Source organism: Sinocyclocheilus anshuiensis, unplaced genomic scaffold (assembly GCF_001515605.1).
Source record: "Sinocyclocheilus anshuiensis isolate Anshui unplaced genomic scaffold, SAMN03320099.WGS_v1.1 scaffold379, whole genome shotgun sequence".
Lineage (NCBI taxonomy): Eukaryota > Metazoa > Chordata > Actinopteri > Cypriniformes > Cyprinidae > Sinocyclocheilus > Sinocyclocheilus anshuiensis.
In genome coordinates, this window is record NW_015552574.1 from 157,703 (window position 1) to 179,180 (window position 21,478).

At 37.6% G+C, this 21,478-nt stretch overlaps 1 protein-coding gene across 2 annotated transcripts in view; it reads left to right on the forward strand.

Moving 5' to 3' along the window:
- The first annotated feature begins 5,193 nt into the window (after window positions 1-5,193).
- LOC107665153 (nectin-2-like) overlaps window positions 5,194-21,478 on the forward strand; it is a 163,788-nt gene continuing 147,503 nt past the window's right edge. For both annotated transcript variants that reach the window (XM_016455921.1, XM_016455920.1), the window contains exon 1: window positions 5,194-5,507. In XM_016455921.1, the coding sequence (XP_016311407.1) occupies window positions 5,444-5,507 (64 nt within the window). In that variant the 5' untranslated portion in view covers window positions 5,194-5,443. The remainder of the gene's footprint in view (window positions 5,508-21,478) is intronic.

Sequence of the window (21,478 nt, forward strand, 5' to 3'; positions counted from 1 at the left end):
GGACATAATTACTTATTATAATGACTTATACTGTCTTTTTATGCGTTGCGTTGCGTATCGCGCTGCGTAAACAAAAAAACCTTGTCTGCATTTGTGATCGGAGAAACGACAAACAACAAGCCTACTCTACACTGCACAAAACTCGCGTTTGAATCATCAGTGGCAAATTATTTAAATATAAAAAAACGTACTTACAGGCTGTGAGTCAGAAACGCCAGACTGTCCTTGCAAAGTTGGAACTGCCCCACTTTATAGAAACAGCCTTTGTGCCACAGACGCATTGTAGGCTACTGGTTCAGGAAACAGTCCTCGTCCTCCGTAAAATGCGTTGCACACATCTGAATATTTGGGTTGAACTGTTCTGGAACAGTGTTGTAAATACAACTTAACCACTGATTTCTAGTTGTGTCCTCTTTTGGAAGGCCAAACAAAGTAGTTTCGCTTTCACAACAAAACACACAGCGACTCCACAACATGGCAGCGGCGGCAACAGCAAGAATTAAAGTTACGCCTTCTTTCTTTGCGTGAACATTTGGGCGGCGTTATGCAAATCTTCCCACATCGTGACGTAGACATGTGGGGGCGTGTTAGAACGAGCCGTTTTAGGTAGGCGTGGCTGACTCTTAACTTTTATAAAGAATATCTCTTTGGATTTGAGACTTTAGTCTTTGCAACTTTACAGATCTTCTGTATGCACCAAGAGCTTGTAACACTCCAAAGAGAAAGGAAAAATTGAAATCGCATCATATGACCCCTTTAATAGCCCAGCAGTTACATTTGAACTAAAGGCACATTCAGTAAATGGACACTCCTTGAATCGCTGCTAATGGCGTCCCCGAGGATTTTAATAGCGGTAATTTCTAGAAGAAAATGATTATTTGTGTTGAGATGTAGAATTGAGGTATAATTGCATGAGTAGCCCTACCATAATTATCCATCTACTTAAAATAATTTTTAATATGCTGTTTTTCAATGGCCCAATTTAATGTTTTGTGTGGTGCCATACCTTTGAATTACCTTTGACCTTAAAATGAATATGGATGACAACAACACTCTAGGGCTCAATAAATCACAAATAACGAATATTATTACATTCAAAATGCCACTTTTTCTGAACACCGTTGGAATTCTCCAAAACTTGGAGAATCAAATGCTCTATAAAATGAGGATGATTCAACAGGAAATACATCAACATAGAAAAGGGCAAAACTGTGCTTTTCAAGGATTTCTTGGGGTATTATACTATAAACGTATATGCATAACATATAAATGTAGACTTTGAGCATGCATAATTACCTTTCACCTGACATTGAATATGGGCAGCAACAGGATATGCTCAAGGGTTCTTGGAATAAATCACAAATAACAAATATTACATTCAAAATACCATTGGGTTTTTTTCAGAAAACTGTTGGACTTCTCCCACCAACATTTGAAAATATTGCATTCAAAATAGAAAGCTGTTGGATTTCTCCCAACACTTGAAAATATTACATTAAAATGACAATTATTTTTTCCAAAAGCTGTTGGATTTCTCCCACCAACACTTAAAAAAGAACCAAAGTGACGTCACTTTAGTCGCCATATTGGCAATGTTGTCAAATCACACTTCTCACAGCCAAAGAATACATTTATAATCGGATTAATGGCACAATAGGACTAAATAAGCCTTCATGTAAACACCTTAATCCACCTGAATGAAATTTCAATCAGATTGAAAGTGGTGATGACCAGAAATAATCCAATCAACATGAAAAAAATTAAGCATGTAAACACTTGAATCTAACAATTTCCTTAATCGGATTGAAAACTCCTTGTGCGCATGTGCATTGCCATGATGTCTGTTTACATACGTTTGTCTTACGATATATGTTTATTTACATCTGGTCAGTGACTGGATATTTAAATGTGTAGTTCAGTCATGAAACTCTAGATGACGCAGACTGACGGGTATTAACGTAACTAATGATATTCACAGCGTTAAACGACTTGGCACAAGCTGATTGGTTCATGTTGCATATGCAGCCAATGAGCTTGCTGCTTTACATTTAAATGGCTTGTTAGAACCCACTTGAGCCTTTTGCAGCGCGCTTTCAGAGTTCCTCTGAAACCCACCACCTTCCCCAGCTCCACCTGTATAGATCTGCTATGGGCTATTTTATATGCTATTTGTGCAGCAGCGTAATGTGTTGAATACTCACAGCACTGTATCACCGTATGCATTGGCAGTAGCAAGTTCCTATACTTGCTTGCAGCAGCAGCAATAATCTACTACAGCAATAATCAACAGCAGCAGCGTAGCAGATCTATTCCACCAAGACCAAATACATTAACAATGTCATAACCATTACCACGCTAAAATCTTCTGAGAGTTGTCATGATTGAACTAAATGTTTGCTAAAAAGCTCTTCTGACATATGTTAGCTTTCTTTTAAGACGTCATCAAGGGTAAAATGAAGCAAACATTATTCTCACGGTAGCTCCAGTGACATCACAGTGGCTTTCTCTAGTTATGAATGCGGTGATTAGGCGCTGCGCATGTGCTGAAGTTTTGTTCTGAAGACACGTAATATATGCATATGTAATGCTGTGCATTTGTAAATATGTGAATCAGACTGCAAATTTAGGTTTCATATAATCAGATGATGAGATCTTTCAGAATCTGAAATCAGACTGGATGTTTTTCAGACTGAAGAAAATTAGTCCATGTAAACATACCTACTGAAGTCCAGTTCCAGTGGTTATTTTCAAGTATGAGATGGGAGAATTCCAAGTTCTGAGTTGTCTGGTCCAACTCTAATCAAACACCTGCAGCTGCTAATCAAGGTCTTTGGGTTTACATGAAAATTACAGCAGGTGTGCTGGAACTGAACTCTTCAGAAGGATAGATCTCCAGATGCAGGTAGGACTGAACATTGCAGATATATTTGGTAAAGGACTTTCTATTTAAATTATTCCTGCTTTTTAGGTCTTAAAAGACCATCTTTATTCAAAATGTTGTGGCTTTTAGTCCACATCTATATGCTAATGAACACTTAGCAGTTAACAAAATGAACATTTAGCAGATATGCATTTAAAGGGGTCATATGATGTTGCTAAAAAGAACATTATTTTGTGTTTTTGGTGTAATGCAATGTTTTTATGCGGTTTAAGGTTCCAAAACCACATTATTTTCCACATACTGTACATTATTGTTTCTCCTCTATGCCCCGCCTTTCTGAAACGCGTCGATTTTTACAAAGCTCATTGATCTGAAAAGCAAGGTGTGCTCTGATTGGCCAGCTATCCAGTGCATTGTGATTGGCCGAATGCCTCAAGCGTGTGACTGAAAAGTTACCCCCTTACCACACTGTGATGCCATGTCACGGCGCGACGAGACAAAACCAGTAAAACCCATTATAAACAAGGCATTTGTTGCATCCAGTGGGGACATAATTACTGATTATAATGACTTGTACTGTCTTTTTACGCGTTGCGTTGCATCGCGCCGCGTAAACATAAAACCATGTCTGCATTTGTGATCGGAGAAACGACAAACAACAAGTGCTACTCTACACTGCTCAAAACTCGCGTTTATAAAGAATATCTCTTTGGATTTGAGACTTTAGTCTTTGCAACTTTACATTTCTTCTTTATGCACCAAGAGCTTGTAACACTCCAAAGAGAAAGGAAAAATTGAAATCGCATCATATGACCCCTTTAAAATGTGCAGTCTATCTTCTGGAAAATCAAAAGTAGGCTATTGATGAATCATGTTGCACTACACAGATCTTTGTCCAGTCAGATGCTCTTCTAAAATGAGAACGTTTCAACAGAAAGTACATCTGGTCAGAAAAGAAAACTTTGGGTGAAGCGTTCAAAGCGCACACAGCCTGTGCAACCTTCAAACTTCGCAGCTTTTTTTAACTGTCTGGCAATACTTTGTCAGCCAACATCAAAGTTTGCCTTGTCGAACTTCTAGTTTAAACTAGAAACGTATACGCAAGCAGCCGTTTATGCATAACCGAGAGGACGCTGTATTTCATTTGACAGAACTCTTGCGCTCTGCATGCTAATGAACGTGAGCGCGTAATTGCGCAGATCAGTCAATAGATGGCAGAGCGAGGTCACTGATTAGTATGCAGGCCATTCCCAGAGGAGAAGAGCTCTGAATTCATCAACCCTGTTCTTCATACCTCCTTATTTGAATAAATCGCATTGTTTTGACAGTCGATCAACTGTAGTTATGTGCATCCGTGTAAGTATGAAGCAAGTCAGGCAATATGCAGTTAAAACAGATTAGCGTACAAGTTCAGCTTCAGAAAAACGAGCAGAACATGCAAAAAGCCAAGTCTTCTGATTGATATTGTCTGACAATTTCGCCAGCGTGGGAAATTAAGTTGTTGTTTATTGTTTAATATAATAGTCGCTCCCCGGAATTGAATTTCAGAAGCATTTACCATTCACCATTTGTGAGGGCATATTTTTGAACCACATATAAACGGTGTGGCGTACATTATGCCATTAATATGATGCAATTAATTTAAATAAATTCTCAACTGGAACAACGATTGCAGGAAAACGCTTTGCTAGAATGTATTTTACATAATCGGCCGTTCTCTGGTAGATTATACAGTTGTTTACTGTCGCAATAGGCTATAATATCTCATTAGATTCACTGAAATAGTGCATCTACATAGACACGAAAGTCTATTGGGACAATTTTGAGTCAAACATCAACCGTACTGTCACAATATACTTTAATATCCAATTAGATTCACGGAAATGGCGAATCTAATTAGATATTAAAGTGGATTGTGACAGTTCTGATTCAAAGTAATGCTATAGAATGCTATGCATTATACACCATCAAACGTAGGCTACTGTCATTAGATTTAAGGCTACTATATTCACTATTTAGAGGCGGCAGGTGTAATTGTACGGTCTTAGCTTATTTAATGTAGAATGTTATATATCACACAGCACCAAACGTTAGGTACAAACCAGGGGGATTTACAAGGGGGCATTTTGCCTAAATCCCCGGTTCATTTCACATACTGCTTACAATCTCGCACAAAACAGTTCTCTTAACGCGTAAAACCAGAATATCTGGACTTCACGCGCAAATAGCGTATCGCGTCCGCCCAATCCACAAGTTCTAAACTTCAAAGCCGTTCCATTCTCTCCACGGCGTGACGCGACGATGACATCACGAGCAATTCCATCGGTCGCGCTCTCAAGCTCCAGATAGAACAGAAGTGAGCGAGTCGCAAGGCGGAGGACTCAACAGCGTTCCGCACAATAACATACCTGAGCACACTCCGGGCTTTACTAGCAGTTGGGGCGGACTGAAATTGCGAGCTGACGAGCCTCAACACACCGCCTCCGGTTCGCTTCGCAAAGTGAACGAAATTTTATGCTAAAGTTTCCAGGATTTGTTTAACCTCCCGCGGCCGAGAGCGGAATGAGCGACTTCACGATGATAGACTGTTGCCTGATTCTCTGCGCGTGTCTTCTGTCCAGCCAAGGTAATGTGACACAGTAACTTGTGGGTTAATCTCTTTACTGCTCACTCGGTCTCTTTTGTTATTAGAGGTAATTTGCATGATGCTTACCTTTAGTGAGCGCTGAACCTGAAGTCGCCCGTCCCAAGTGTATTGATACGCAAGTTGCATGCGTGCGTTACGCTTGTGCGCGCTGATTTCTACAGCTTACCTGCTTATCTAGGTTATCCTGGTCAACTTAATAAGAGCCACTGACCGTAACCCGTATCCCTTGCCTCGTACGCCATGTTACGCAAGGTGTGGCCTGTCGTGATCAGTTTTTTCTTAGGCTGGAAGGCAGCAGGTGTAATTGTATTGTCTTACATAATCACCTACTTTACAATTTGAAACTTTTATATCTATTATAGCTTTTGTACTATATATATATATAGGAGGCGAGAAATGCAACAGGGTTTAGTTGTTAACACTTAGAGCTTTATGACAGGTCTGTGCAGCTGACTGTAACTCTTCAAAATGCAATGATGTCTGAATTTTATTCAAGTCTTCTGCTATTTTGAGATACCACTGTTATAAAATTGCATTTTAAGTTACTGTTCCCCTTATTTGCTACACTAGTCTTGCTAGTGGTGATGGTCCTAGACATTTCTTCCCTGGTGGTTTAAACATCACAGTGATTTGATGGCGTCTCAGAGGGGCTGCTTTCCTCTGATAAGCAGAGACATGTCTGTGGTTCAGTGTAAGCCGAGGCTACACTGCAGGACTGAAGCTCTGCATGCATTTAAAGACTCGGGTTACATGTGTTGGCAACTAATGGCATTGTTTTTCATGATTGTAGCTATGATTCCAAAAACATTTTTGTACAAAGTTGTGCCCATTGTCAACAAACAACATACGGAAGACTTAATTTGCGCCAAAAAATTGAAAAGTACAGCATAAAGACCAATTCACATCAAGAACGGTAACTACAAATTTAACTATAATAACTATATTATCGTCCTCACCAATGGAAGGGAACATTCTGATTATTATAATCGCATGCTGCAATGTTGTCATCTACCTCTTTAAATTCTCAAGCTTTTTAGTGATCGATGGATCGTGATTGGCTGTCAGTGTCTTTATCGTTCATCAGCTAAAAAAATCATTCTGAAAGTGATTCCAACGTTATCGATCCTCTGTGTCGTTATCATCATAGCTGGGGTGTGGACTTTTCTATTTTCATAGAATTAGAGCAATTATTAAAACTTCATAGTTATGTTCCTTAGTGTGAACAGCACTTAAATGCAAAAAAATGTAAATGAGATATGCAGAGCAATTTTTAGACTTTTCCTAATGTGTCACTCTTTTGCACTTTCACCGTTTCATTGCTGATTATCCACTTGTTGGGACAGTGTTCAGCACACCTGACAACTGGTCTGAGAGGTTTCAAACCAGTTTCAGACCAGTATGCCTGCATACTTGTTAACTACAATTCAGAGTGTTTTATTGCATGCTAGTCACATAAAACATCAGCTTTTCGGGTGCATGGGCAGGGAAACTCGACGTGATACTGGCACCGGGTGGCTGTAAATGAATCCCGATCCCTGTGCACATATTTCACAAGAAATAAGACGAGCATCTTGGCCGTTGGATAAATGAGTTTTGGATGGATGAATTGTGGCACCACAATTAGTCATGCCAAGATCCCAGTGCCGCTCAACTTGCGTGGGCACACTCTGGGGTTCGCCTCTATTAATTTCTTCATAGGATAAGGCGTTTTACACCTCAGGATAGTGTTGTCACGGTACCAAAATTTCAGTATTCGGTACCAATACCAGTGAAAATCCACGGTTCTCGGTACCAATTTCGTGGTACCGAAATACCGGGTCTTTTGACAACACTACCTCAGGATGAGCGGAGGGTTATTACCATGTGCGCAAGACTTTTGGTAGCACATTAATCTTGTTGGTACGTGTCAAAGGTTTGTGTATTAGTTCTCAGAGGGGATCTTCAGGGGTGAGGTGAAGGTTTCTCGCAGTTGTCATGGAGACCCCTTTTCATTGGGGATCTGATGGCATCCATCTTGTTTTAGAGTCTTTGAGGGGAGTTTAAAACATTATTGCCGAGTGCTTAATTCAGTTTGGGATCAGGGAAGCACGACAAATGGAAGTAGATACTTTCCTTATTGGCTCCCTTTGGCCTTATATTACTGTCAGAAGCAACAAATGTCAGAGCGGCGGCAAAGAGCAACTCCCGCACAAAGGCGTGATAATGTAGTTTCCTTGTATTCCTTTTTTCTCCCCGCCGAACAATGTGCTTCTATGCCAACAGGTTTCCAAGAACAAAAGACCTCAGAGTCTGCATTGTCCAAAAGAGAGCGTAGAATGAAACTCACACCTTCACAAGAAACCTCTCTCTGTCTTCCCCTCTGACACCACATTGAGCATGCAAGAGGGACTAAAATTGCTGGCCTTTGAATGAGTGCCCTTTCCTCGCACCCCTCCTTTTTTCTTCCGCCGTGCATTCAGAGTTCCGTCTCAAGCCTTTGTTCTGGTGGCTTTAGTGATTGGTCGCCTGTAAGACCCACTGTCTCTTCCACTTCCATTGTTTATGAGTGTCTGTAGAGTGGAGCGCAGGAGAGCGTTTTTCTCTGAGTGTGTTGACAAAAAAAAGTTCCCCCGACTGTCCTCGAGTTACCTTTGTCTCACATGGTTTATACATCATTACGGCCCGACTGTCTAGGAGCTGTTTCTGTGGTCTCTTTTGTAATGTAGATTATATATTTGAAATGACTGAAGTTCCAGATGCTACAAAACTGAAAATTGTTTGATAGGCGCAATCTTGCTCGCTGGACATGAAAATATGCTGCAGTCGTAAATGGGGAATCAGATGTTGCCGCAGAACAGATGGAAAATCTGTTCTGTGTCTCCGTCTGTTTGTCTCACGGCGTGTAAGAGATTGTCTTTGACTCTCTCGCCTCCCTGTTTCTCTCTCTCTCTCTCTGTCCTCCTCTGCCACTCAGCGCTGAGGTGGTCATACGGTGCCGTTAGTGAAGGTCGGAGGACTCCTGGAGGCCAGCCATGCTGTCTTATCACCCACCACTGTGCCTGATAAAATGAAGGCTACAGAGAGGGATTTTATTTTGTGTGGGCTCTGAGATCAGCCTTTTTCGTGACCCTGGGCTCATTCAAAGGGTTTTTCCGCCCTCTTTAAAACTTTCTACGTCTTCAACTCTTATCAATCCTTTAACCAAAGAGCGACAGCCATCTCACTGCTGTGCAGCATTGATATACCTCAAGCGTTTTGGTTAGGGTTTGTTTTAAACCTTTAACTGAAGTATAAAACCTTTATAGGTTCAGCCTTATTCTGTATCCTAACCTGGTGGGATGTGATAAGTTTACAAGTAGGAAGTTGGTTAGGACACAGTGTTAAGTGTGCCAGTTTTGGATTTTGTAAAGTGGTTACAATGTAAATGACAACATGGATGTCAATTACTATTTGCATACTGAATAGCAATTGGTTTTCTTTCCTGCATCTATTTGCATATTGAATTTTGATTGTGTTGTTTTCTTTTATTGAATCTTTTATAGAATTTAGTTGACTGTAGGGCTGCACGATTAGTCGAATGCGATTGTCATGTGCATCTTGTCAGTAAAGCTGGTTCTGTGATTAGTAGTAATTCTCCAGCACGTGCTTTCAGATGGAGCAGCATTTACTACACAGAGCAAATTGATTAATCGTGCAGCCCTAGTTGACTGCAAAAACAGTGCTGTGTTGTATTGATTCTCAAATATGAGTCAAAAGCTGCTAAGGGGTAATAATGTTTTAATTTAACTTAAAAAGTAATTTTTCACTTATTTACAACAGGATCTGTATTTTCATGGGTTTGAAAAGATTTTTGTTATAAGAGACAATAAAAACTATTTTGTTCATCAAAATTACTCCTTTCCTGGTAAAAAATGAACTTGGTTTAAAACAAAAGTCAACAAATTAGTTACTAAATGTAATATTTTGTTGTCGGCCGCTGATAGCCTTGTGGGCAGCACGCCGACGGGTGTCCCGAGTCGAATCCTGACTCGAGGACCTTTCCTGATCCCGCCCCCCATTTCTCTCCCACTTCGATTCCTGTCACTTTTGATCTGTCCTGTTTTAATAAAGGCAAAATGCCAAAAATAAATCTTTAAAAAAAAAAAAGTAACATTTTGTCTGTCTGTCAAATACATGGTAGTATTTACAAGAAGCAGAGGTCCAGGGACTACACACATTTCCTGGAAAACCCACACTAAAGGGTGTATTGACTACATCATTGCTTTCTAAAAAAAAAAGAGAAAATGGTGGCCTGAGCGGCTTCAACATGCTGTCTGTCAGAGACTGTAACATACCTAATGCATAGAATTGACAGGCGTTATAAAATGTAGATCACCATCTTCTTGGTTGTTTAAAAGATTAAGTCAATTAGGCTACTAAAGTTTAATAAAATGTTAAATTTTTTACATGATTTGTTACATTTAATGACCCCTTAGCATATTTTGACATGCTTGACAGAAAAACAAATGTGGACTCTAAACCAACTGTTGTGGTGCACAGAACCAAAGTCTAAAACCTAGACTTACTTCAAACATTAACACTTTCGATTGTTGCTGTGCAAGTGCTATATTTTTCCTTAGGGAAAATGCAAATCTAGTTCTTTGCGGCTTAACTTGTCTTAAAATTCAGGTTAGCTGTCCTTTCATCTGTCAGATGCATTGGTGGTGGATTAAGCACAAGAAGCACATAAATGCTTCTCTTTCATAGCTCAGATGACTTAATGGAGTTCTCATTTATATTTCATGCAAGTAGAATCATCTAATTTCTGTTTGGTTCTTATTGCTCATAGGAATTCTAGGAGGAACATCTGAATAATTGAGTGTAGAGCTATAAAATGAATGTGCATCACATAGACTACCCAAGGTAATTTGATCTTGGAAGAGTTGATGAGAAATACATGAGTGCATATTGAAATCTGACTTTTATTAGTTTAACGTGTCCATACATGCAGGTGAGCATCCGTCAGAAGCATTACATGTTAACAGCGTTTGCCGGAGCCAGCGCAAACTACGCTGATTCATTGAGATCCTCTTGAGGGAGGAGCTGAAATTGCCTTAATTACTGTCTGATCTTCTTCAGAAGCTCACTGCTTGATTGACTTTCTTCGCCCCGCGCCGTTAACACGGTGCTTTTAATTGTGCCGGCACACATGCAAACGTGCGGTTATATCTGTATGTGCTTAATCTACCTTTTTAATAGAAACCACGCTTCCACCTTAGCAGACCTCTGTAATTTACAGCGGTGTTAACCGCATTACCAACAATAAATTTGTGTCATCTAAAAAAGAAGGCTTACAGGATCTCATTTTCTCATCTTCTGCTTTTTATCTGAGAGATGAATTTGAAGACCATGTCATTTGCAGTTTGTAATTAAACCTTGCCTGCGTTATGGCAATTTGGGCCTTCATGTGCCAGTTTGCGAGGAACTGAGGAACAGTACTGGAATGTTTGTTTTAAAGCTCTTCTTTTAAAAGTCAACGTGTATGTTTGCAACTTTTTTTTACTTCCATAATGTGACTGTTCTGAATGAAACCGTATTTAATGATGGGGACAATGTAGGAATTGACTGGATTGTGCAAGTTGTTACAATTTGTTAACTTTTCCTCAGAATAACATGCACTGACTGTTGTTAGTGACTTTTTACATGGTTGACAAGTAAATGGTGTCAAATTTTGATTTCGTGTTTTGCTTAAATGGCCATAAAAGCATTTTTTGCTCCATTTTTAATATTTGTGGAATGATGATTTGGGCGTTTGAGATCAGTTTGCAAGAAATTTAATAATAGCACTGGAATGTTATGTTAAATGGAATGTTAATGATTAAAAGCTCATTTTTAAAGTCAACAAGTGCTTTTTCAACCCATTTTACTTGCGCAGTGTGACACGTTTCTGAATGAAACAACATTTAACAAGAAATAAAATGTTGGGAATTGATTGGATTGTGCACGTTTTTAATTTGCTGGAAGATTATGAAGACAAACAAATGAGATCATGGGTGTGTATTAAAGTAAATGATGTCAGTCAACTTTAAAGGTAGTTTGAAAATGGCCATTTAATCAATTTAGATGCAGAAGAGGAACTTGTTTTTTTTTGCTAATTTTTTTTGAATCGCTTGCTTTATGTTTGTGGAATGGTGATTTGGGCCTTTGTGATGTGTTTGCAAGGAATTTAATAATGTGTTTTTGATTGAAATGTTTTTCAACATCTCTTTTCATAAGTCAACAAGTGCGATCTCAACCCATTTTACTTCCATATTGTGACGTTTTTCTGAACAAAACGATATTTAACAAGAAAAAAGGTGGGAATTGATTGGATTGTGCATGTTGTCTCAATTTGATGAAACATAAACGTGTTTTTCTTGAGAATAACTTTCACAGATGAATTGTTGACAAGACCTTGAGTGTGCTTTAAGAAAGTAACTTGTCAATTTTGACTACATGTTAAAAGCAGTTTGAAAAAAGGTGGCGAAATGACCATAAGCAATGTAGATGCAGTAGAGGAGCAGCTTTCTTTGCTCTTTTTTTAATTTTTTAACTTTGTTTTAATATTTTGAGCCCCTTGCGTTTTGATTGCGGAACAGTGATTTGGGCCTTTGTGATCAGTTTGCAAGGAAATTAATTTTTTTTTTTTTTTTTTTTTTTTTAAAGCTCAAGTTTGTTCTCAACCCGTTTTACTTCCATAATGAAACATGTTTCTGAATAAAACAATATTTAACAAGAAAAACTATAATAATTGATTGGATTGTGCAAGCTGTCCAAATATGATCAAAGACAAACATGTCTTTTTCTTCAGAATAACATTTACAAATAAATTGTTGACAGCAAGACCTTGAGCGTGTAATAAGAAAGTAATTCATGTCAGTTTTGACTTCATGTTGACTTGAAAAGAGGTAGAGAAATGACCATGTAAGCAACGTAGATGCAGCAGATGTACTGCTCAGTTTTTTTAATATTTTCAGTCCCTTGGTTGATAACCAGGGTAATGGAGAATGACTTCCAACCAGAGCTGTTATTCTAAGACCTTGGGAGTAAACAAAGCGAAATAAATAAGTTTTATCTCCTGTATGGTTTTTAAGTTTGGTTCGGTGAATTGAGATGACAGGCATGTCTCAAGCCGCAGACTTAAACCCTGGAGAGATTTTTCGGAGTTGCTGCCATCCAAAGCTCTGAGTTGAAGGGTGAAAGGCTAATGCTTCTTGAGGATTCCACGGACCTCCAGTCATGGTGTTAGGGAAATTGACTTCCTTGGGGAAATTTCATAAATGTTTATATGAGCGGCTGACTGTGATGGCCTAGTCCTTCTGTGTGTGTGCGCGTGTGTTTCTGCTTTTTAATTCCAGCTGACTTGGCGGTTATATACCACTGGCAGTTTGTTCAGCTCTTTGTAGCGATGGAAATGGCTAAAAAAGGTTTTAGTAACTGAGCAGGAACAGACAGTGGACTGCAGACTGTAGAATTGCAGAATCACACTTGTCTGGATACTGAGACTATTGCAAGATATCCAGGCATGGCAACACACTCTCCACAAGCACACAGGAACATTTTTTCACTAACGCTTTGTCCACTTCCAGGCACACCTACGTGCTTGCAAATATAGAAAATATATAGGCTTATGTGCAGAGACCCAGATGCGCTGAAGAAAATATTGTTGCTCATAGGTTTTGCTCTTTTTATGGTTCAAGAGTTCTCAGTTATGTCTTATTTAAGTTGCAGATGCAGAGTAGTATAACAAATTTTTTTGACATACAGTACATAAAAAATTTGACATAAAAAATTTGACATAAAAATCTGCATAAAACTCTCGTAAAACAGATAATTTGGTCTTGGAAAAATGTTCTGAAATGTTTTCAATTAGTTCAAATTTAAGTTTTTTTTATTGCAGATTTTATCTTTGCAAATCTGATCACATATGCACTTTTTGGAGGAGATTAGTTTTACAAATGGAGTTGGAGTTATAATTATTAACAGTGGATGCCTGTGGTTTCAGAAGGGATTGGGATCTCCGTAGTTTTTACTGAGATGGGATGTTTATTTTCTGGGTGTAAGTATTGTCGAAGGTCATGCACATCCACTGAGATAAACATTTCTATATGTAATATTACTAATATAATTAAGAGAATTAATTGATTATCAGCCTGACTCAACAGGAAGGATGTTTGCGATTGCCTGATCCAACCAGTTGTTCAGATAATTAAAAAAAATCTATTTTGACATTTATTACTGAAAGTGAATGTATATGTATATATAATTAAAAATGAAATATATGCAATAAAATAGTATGTATTATATAAATGTACTACTACTATGCCTAATATGTACATATGGTTTTTTTTTTTATATAAAAAATGCAAGGAATTATTTACAAAGAAAGCCATAAACTAACATTACTGTATTGGTTTTTAATGCACAATCAATTCTTTCTAATGTAATTTCAACAAAATCTCCTCTGTGTGAATTAGATCAGGGATCCTCAAATCTGGCTCGCGAGATCCACTTTCCTGCAGAGTTTAGCGCTAACCCCAAACACAGCATGATAATCAGTGTCTTCAGGATCATTAGAAAATCACAGTCAGGGTTGGAGCTAAAGTGGATCTTGCGAGCCAGATCTGAGGATCCCTGAGTTTGATCATATGGCATCCTATCTGAGGATCTTGAACCACCAACTGTTATTTTACCCAGAAAGTTGGTAAAAAGGTCTGAATCCGTAATGAAGGTGCATTGGTCAGCGAAACAAGAAATTTAACTTCGGTCATTGTATCGGACACAGTAATAATAATGTATTTGAATGTGTTTGAATGTGAATGGATTTCTCAGAGGACGCCTGCCTGAGTTAGCCTGAAAAACAGCAGGTAAAATACTCCATATTTTTTACTAGGTTGTGTAAGAAAAACAGATGTGTCTTAATCCGGATGGAATACAAACCACAAAGTACGACTGCACAACACGACTACAGGAAGTCTCAAATGCTTCTCCTGATGACAAAGTCTCCATTTGCTCTCTTTTTAATCTTTATTTCTCATTTCCAGTCCCGTGTGAGGGGTCTCGCAAAGATTGGCACACTCATTTTCCCCGTTTCTTCCACCCGATAGCTATCTGTCTGTCACGTGAAACCTCACGGTGGGTTGAGTGTCAGGCGCATTGACACTGCACAGGTGACTGCTCTCGGATCCGGAGACTGGGCCCAAGTTTCCGAAGCCCAGAAGTTTCCAAAGTTTAGCCGTACTGTTATAACTGAGGCTATTCTCAGGCACTCTCATTCTCATTTCTCTCTCTCTGTGTGCCTCACTTTCTCACATTGGTGAGTGTCAAATCCTGCACCACTTCCCAGAATGGTGATAGATGGAAAGAAAGAGAGAAGAGCCAAAGGAAATTGACTGTAAGTCAGATGACAGAGGTTAATTCCTGCTTCATTAGGAAGCGTGGTCTGAATCATAAGGTGGATGTTGAACGTGTAAGCCCTTCTCAGCCTGGAGAAGAACTCATTGCTTGGTACGACGGCATTGAAATTGTGATGAATATAAAAGGCGAGGCTGGATTTCAACAGATGTTTTCAAAGCAAAAATGTCACTTTTCTAATTCAAGTCATGTTGATAATTCAGCATATTGCCGGGCCTATACATTTCATGGCAATATTAATACATTTCAGTTTTGGATTTTGATGCAATTTCATTTTGTTTATAATGCAGAAGATAATGATGTGCGAATATGCGTTCTCATATTTAATTTTCTTGAAAGAGGAGAAAATGCCCACCTGTGTGAAAAAGTGTGCTTAATTAAGCCTATATTGAACTGCAGTTGTACTTCAAATGTAGTGTATTTAAATCAGGTATTAAAAAAAACATGTACTTGCAGATAATATAATATCAATTAAATAAAAGGCCACATTTATAAACTAGTTTAAATAAAGGGATAGTTCACCCAGAAATGGAAGTTGTCATTTAGGCCGCGTTTACGCTGTAAGTCTTAATGCACATATCTGATCTTTTGACCATATCCGATTTTTTTTTTTGCCTCGCCTGTTTACATTTGCTTTGTCAGATGTGAGCAAAAATCTGATTTTATTATTTTTATGTGCCAGTGTAAACATAACCGCACTAAGTTGTTTCAGATGTGTATAAGTTGCCGGTAGCCATTGACTTCCATAGTAGGGCAAAAATACTATGGAAGTCAATGAGGACCAGCAAATGTTTGGTTACCAACATTTTTCCAAATATCATCTTTTGTGTTCAACAGAAGAAAGAAATTCATACAGGTTTGGGACAACATAAGGGTGAGTGAATGATGACAGAATTTTCATTTTTGGGTGAACTGTCCCTTTAAATGTACTTATTAGAGCGTACGGATTCACAACTTTTTTTTTTTAAGTGCACAATGCAAATTAGATGTTTTAAGTTTAAAGTATCATATCATTTTTCAAATAATAATTTGTTTTATGATTGTAATGTTTACTTATTTGTAATTTGTAGTAATGTTCAATGAAATGTTTTACCTTTAAGTACATTTTAAATCACTGTTTTAATCTGTTAATGCACTTTAAAGACGTTATATTGATGTGCTGACTAACGTACTAAAGCGCATGTACAGTATTGATTATAATTTTACCTGTAATATGTCATTCAGGATTAAAGTTAATATAATTTAAATGCGGTAAATTAAACTTCATTAAATATATTTAAATACATGACATACAGGTTTTATATAAATTACAGTAAAGTATGTTTGAGTTTACTATAAATGCTTGTCAATGCATTTGGTAGTACACAATTTTAAACTAATAATCATTTAATTGAAAGTATTAAAGAAACATTAAGTGTATTCTTTTGTTACATAGTAGTATATTATATAGTATAGTTTAATATATTATTTCCATAAGAAGTACACGTTTTAGCTAAAGCACGTTTCATGCTAAAGTTTAGGCCTATTTCTTTTTCACAAGTGTACTCAAATGCCAGTATCATTACTGGAATTTCCCCTGAACTGGTTTTGCATTACCAGATTTTATATTGAGCCCTGTCGCAAAACCAGTTTATAGGGTAATCCCATATGCATGCTGGCATCAGACCAGGCTTTTCTCGGATTTCACGTGATATTATGTAAAGTACCATGTCGTTATCGTTTCATCAGCTGTTAGCCTTCTAGTTAATCACATGATTAAGGTGAGTATGGAAGTGTGCACTCGTAAATATGCAGTTTCGCTTTCACAATCACATTTCTTCTGAATGTCAACATCCAAACATCCGGGTCCTGTCGAGTCCTGCTTTGAACTCACTGCTCAAGCATCAACCATCAAGTATTACTCAACACAAAAAGAAGCTCGGTATAACATCGCAAGCCGTCAGATGTTTCTTTTGAAGTGTTGTTATTTCAGTGACGGCTCTCAAACTTGCATTGAGCTGTAGATGTACAGTGTTATACCTGAAATGCGGTAAATGTGTTAGAATCAATCAGTCTCTCTGATGAGTCACAATGCCCGCATTGCATTAATGCATGAAACTAAACTCAAAGGTGTCATTCTTAATATCTTTTTTTTTTTGCCCAAATAAGGCTCTTTTTTTGCCACGTATTATCAAACGCATTTCCTGACAGCTCTACTTGAGAAGAGGATGATGAAGGGAGGTGGGATTCAGTGCTCTTGCGCTTTGGCGTTCTTCAGTAGTTGTTTAGCATAAGCACCGCCGTAGGCCGCATCACAATCATGACATATTTAGACCTATTTTTGAAGTCATGATTGCTCAGATGAAGCGTGTCCTGATTAGCTGTGTATATTGTTTTATTTAAAGCTCAAGTGTTTTTTTTATGTTCAAAAATTGGGGTGTGACTATCTGTTTTGTGCAACCAGACAAGGGACTATTAGTAAAAACCTTTTATTTTGCAATTCAGTTGAGTCAACATAATGCTGTTTAAATTGCACACTTCAGCTTTAAGGTGTCTTTATAAGACTTTCTTAATTCTTTTGTAACTTCCCTGGTGTTATTGTGATCGATTCGTCTGTCTACGTTATTCCTAAGGAATAAATATCCATGCAATTACTTGTCATATAGAGACCACTTTTATTGATCCAATGCAATTGTAAGTTCTTCCTTATTTTTGGTTTTCTTGTTGAATATGCCGTTTTGCTGTAAAATAAAACCGCATTTGCTGCCCATTTTGCTTGTGTTTTGCTCTATATCTGAAGTTTGGCTGATCACATCTTCCAATATTCTGTGTAAAGATACATAAAATCAACATCGCATGTTAACATGAGCAAATCAAATACCAGAGGCGGTGTAAACTTTGTCATGACAATCAGCATGCATCTGTTTTTTCAGTGCATGATAGTGTTTTTCCCATGAGAGTGATTTCTTCATTTCTTCTGCTTTTGGTCTCTCTATAAGTCTTAGTCATCATAAAACAGCATTTGCAGCCTGTTTTATTTTTATAAACAGGATATTCAATTTAATAATGTAGGGCAGGAAAAATGCAAATAATAAAAATGGCTTCTATATGTTTTTTTTGTTTTTTAAATGCAATTTAAATTACATTTAAAATAAGTTAATTGTTTTGTTACATTTAACTTGCATTTTAAACCTTAATAATTAGATGTTATTTATTAATTTTTTATTTTTTATTTTCCTGTTACATTTAACTGCACATTTAAAGAATAAATTAACAGTATTAAATATCAATATACTGGTGAATTTGAAAAGTGATTTAGATTTTTTTTTTTTAATATATTGATAAATTTAAAAATACATTTATAAATTGATTTAATGCCTACACACTAAAAATTATTTTTTTCTAAGTTGTTAATGTTAAAGATTAATGGATTTACAAATAGTTGGAAACTTTTCAGATAATGTAATTACACAACTGGACAAAATATGGTTATGCTTTTTTTAAGGTGTCCTTGTTACGGTTTAATTATACATGCAAGTACTGAGTAATATTAACTAAATGTACTTACTATGGTTAGTTTAATGTTATTATAATAGTAAGTACATGTAATCTGTGTAACAAGGACACCTTAAAATAAAGTGTTACCCAAAATATATAACACTGTTCTAGTGGTTTTTGGATATTTTAATTAAAAAATCTTGTATACTGTGCCTTTAAAAATGTCATGTTTAATTCAGTGTTGCTTGTCGTTTCTTTGCAATTATTTGTGAAATTTACTTCCAATTTCCGAGTGAAAGTTGTTTCAAAGTAAGGGTATGGGTACGGGAACTGTTTTTCCTTCGTGTTTTTGAAATGTTTCGTATACAGGCGACAACATTGTCAAAACAATACTTGTTAACGTGGATCTGCAAAATACTAAAAACGCTGTATTTATACCAGACCAGTAGTTGGCGACGTCTCTTTGTAAGGACCCTACATGCCTGCGTACACACCTATAGACTGAACACGTAATACACAAGTGCACGACGTCACAGTTTTCACAAATTTGTGTTTTTGTAGTTTACACAGAGATGATAACCCATTTTGAAAAGTTTTCAGGCCTGCAACACGCCGTTATTGTGTAAATTAATGGCCAAAACATATTGAAAGCTTTGTTTTTAGTTGAAAACGGTGTCATGTAAATGCCCCTAAATCCCAAACCAGATCTTTTCAGTGTATGGAGAGGGAGGGTTTAAAAAACACTGTGACATCAGATCAAATGAAAAGTTGTTTCAAAGGCCAAGATAGTTATTGCATTTTAGTTAAACGCAATAACATGCACTGGTGAATCATCCACAATAAGACTAGGAATATATATTGAGTTAACTAATATGGACAGTTTGAAGTATATACTGTATATTCAGTGTTGTGCTGTCTTTGCAGTGTACAGCTTTATATATGGCTTGAGGACCAGCATCAAGAAGGCATTTTTCAAATTCACTTGTACTTGTCGACATACTGCGTTTCACCTCGGCGCTGGTTCTGCGGCAAGTCCTTCACAGATGAGCCCAACAGAATCCTGTCAAATCTTGCTGAGTCTATGCAGGGGTCCTGAGCTGGCACACGAGCTGGGCCGGTCATGTGGGCGTCCTTGGCGTGCCAGGGAGCTGAGGTAGCCTGGTGCCCTTCCAGATGCCCAGCACTTGCAGGAACAGAGGAGATAGCCAAGACTCGCTATGTGTGCGTCCTCGGCCTCATGTCTGATGGGATGAGTCACGCTCGTACAGCACACAGGGGCCGTAACTAGGTGTTTGTTTGTGTGTGTGAGTGAGTAAGTGAATGTTTGTGGGAGGCTGTATCACAATCTCTGCTTTTAAAATACCTGCGGTAACGAGGATGCATGCTTTCAGCTAACGCAGTGTAAGAAGAGTGCAGTTTTATACTGGTTGATATCAAAGCAGTGGCTGACCGATATGGGTTTTTCAGTGGCCTGTGCTGATGTCGGAAAAGCAGGGAGATTAATCCATCGGTCTGTCACATGCTTTAAAGAGAACATCGACCCTGTTGACTATTCTAGCCACTTTCAGACTTGTTATATTGCAGTTCAATTTCTGGATTACCTTTTGCGGTAAGTATATCATGTCTGGTATTGGTATGCATCAGCTTTCCATGTATTCTAAACAATTATGTGTGTGTAAATATTATGTGTATATAATATGTGTGTGTGTGTGTGTGTGTGTATATATATATATATATATTGCATGCATATATTTAAGAAAAATTTGTTATGTTTATATATTAATTATATTTATATATAGTATAAAATATAAGAATATAAATATATAAATGTATATGCATGTAAATGTTTCCAAAATATATGCTGTATGTCGCGATTAATCGTTTGACAGCACTAATATACAGTGTATATATATATAAAATTAAATTGTCATATATATTTTAAATATATTAATAAATTATTATTTGAATATTTGGTTTACTTTTGCACTTTTATGTTGAATAAAATTGTGCCACTTAGAGTATGAATATGATTTGATGAAATACTGACTTAATTTGTATTTTATTTAAAAAAAAAAAAGAAACATAATCATCAGCATTTACGAATAACTTTATTTTTGACCCCTCCCTTTTAACCACCGTACTCTGTTTTTTTGGCATCAGACACTTGATTCACAGTCACACCGTGACACACGGTGACACAGTCACAATCCACTTGATTCCCTACATGTTGTCTTGTTGAATATATCCTGTTGCGCTCTGATTACAGAAGTAAAATGGGCTGCGAAGGTCATTTCATGTGATGATGGCAGTTACGTGTGGACTTAATTTGACAGAGTATCTCTTGTCTCTTCCTGTGTGTCAGGAGCTCTTGTAAGGTTTTTCCTGTCGAGTGTTCATTTCTGAGTGTTAATGCGTTTTGTAATCAGCGTGTCTGATTGCTCTGTGTGTGGGAACGCGGTGATGCTCTGGGCTCATACAGGTTACCCCCTTTCAGTCACACATTCCATTACCATATATGGGCAGCAGAGCAAGACGAAGCAATTACTGTCGACCACAGTGTTCTCTCATCGGATCCTCCTCTTCTCACTCTTCCCTCTCCCTTTTATCTCCCGCTCTCCCTCTTTTCCTTTTTTCTCGGTCTCCATTGTTTCTCCTTTCTTCTTTTGCATGTTCCCTCTGTCTTTCGTCTTTCTCCTTCACTGTCTACACCCACATCAGCCCCTTCACTTTGTTCCTTCCTTCTTAATTTCCCTCCTCCAGTCGTTTAATGCGTTCCGATTTGCATGCCTCCATTGCACACAATTTTAAAGGGATAGTTCACCCAAAAATGGAAATTCTGTCACTTGCTGTATGACTTTAGTCAGTGGGATACAAAAGATATTCTGAGAATGTCGAGTGTTTGCATACAATGAAAGTCAATGGGGTCTAATGTCTGGATTCCAGGGATCTTCAACATATGTTCTCAGAACAAGAAAAGTCATGCAGCTTTGCAATGACATGAAGGTAAGTAAATGATGACAGAATGTTTTTTTTTTTTTTTTTTTTTTTATACACACATTTTT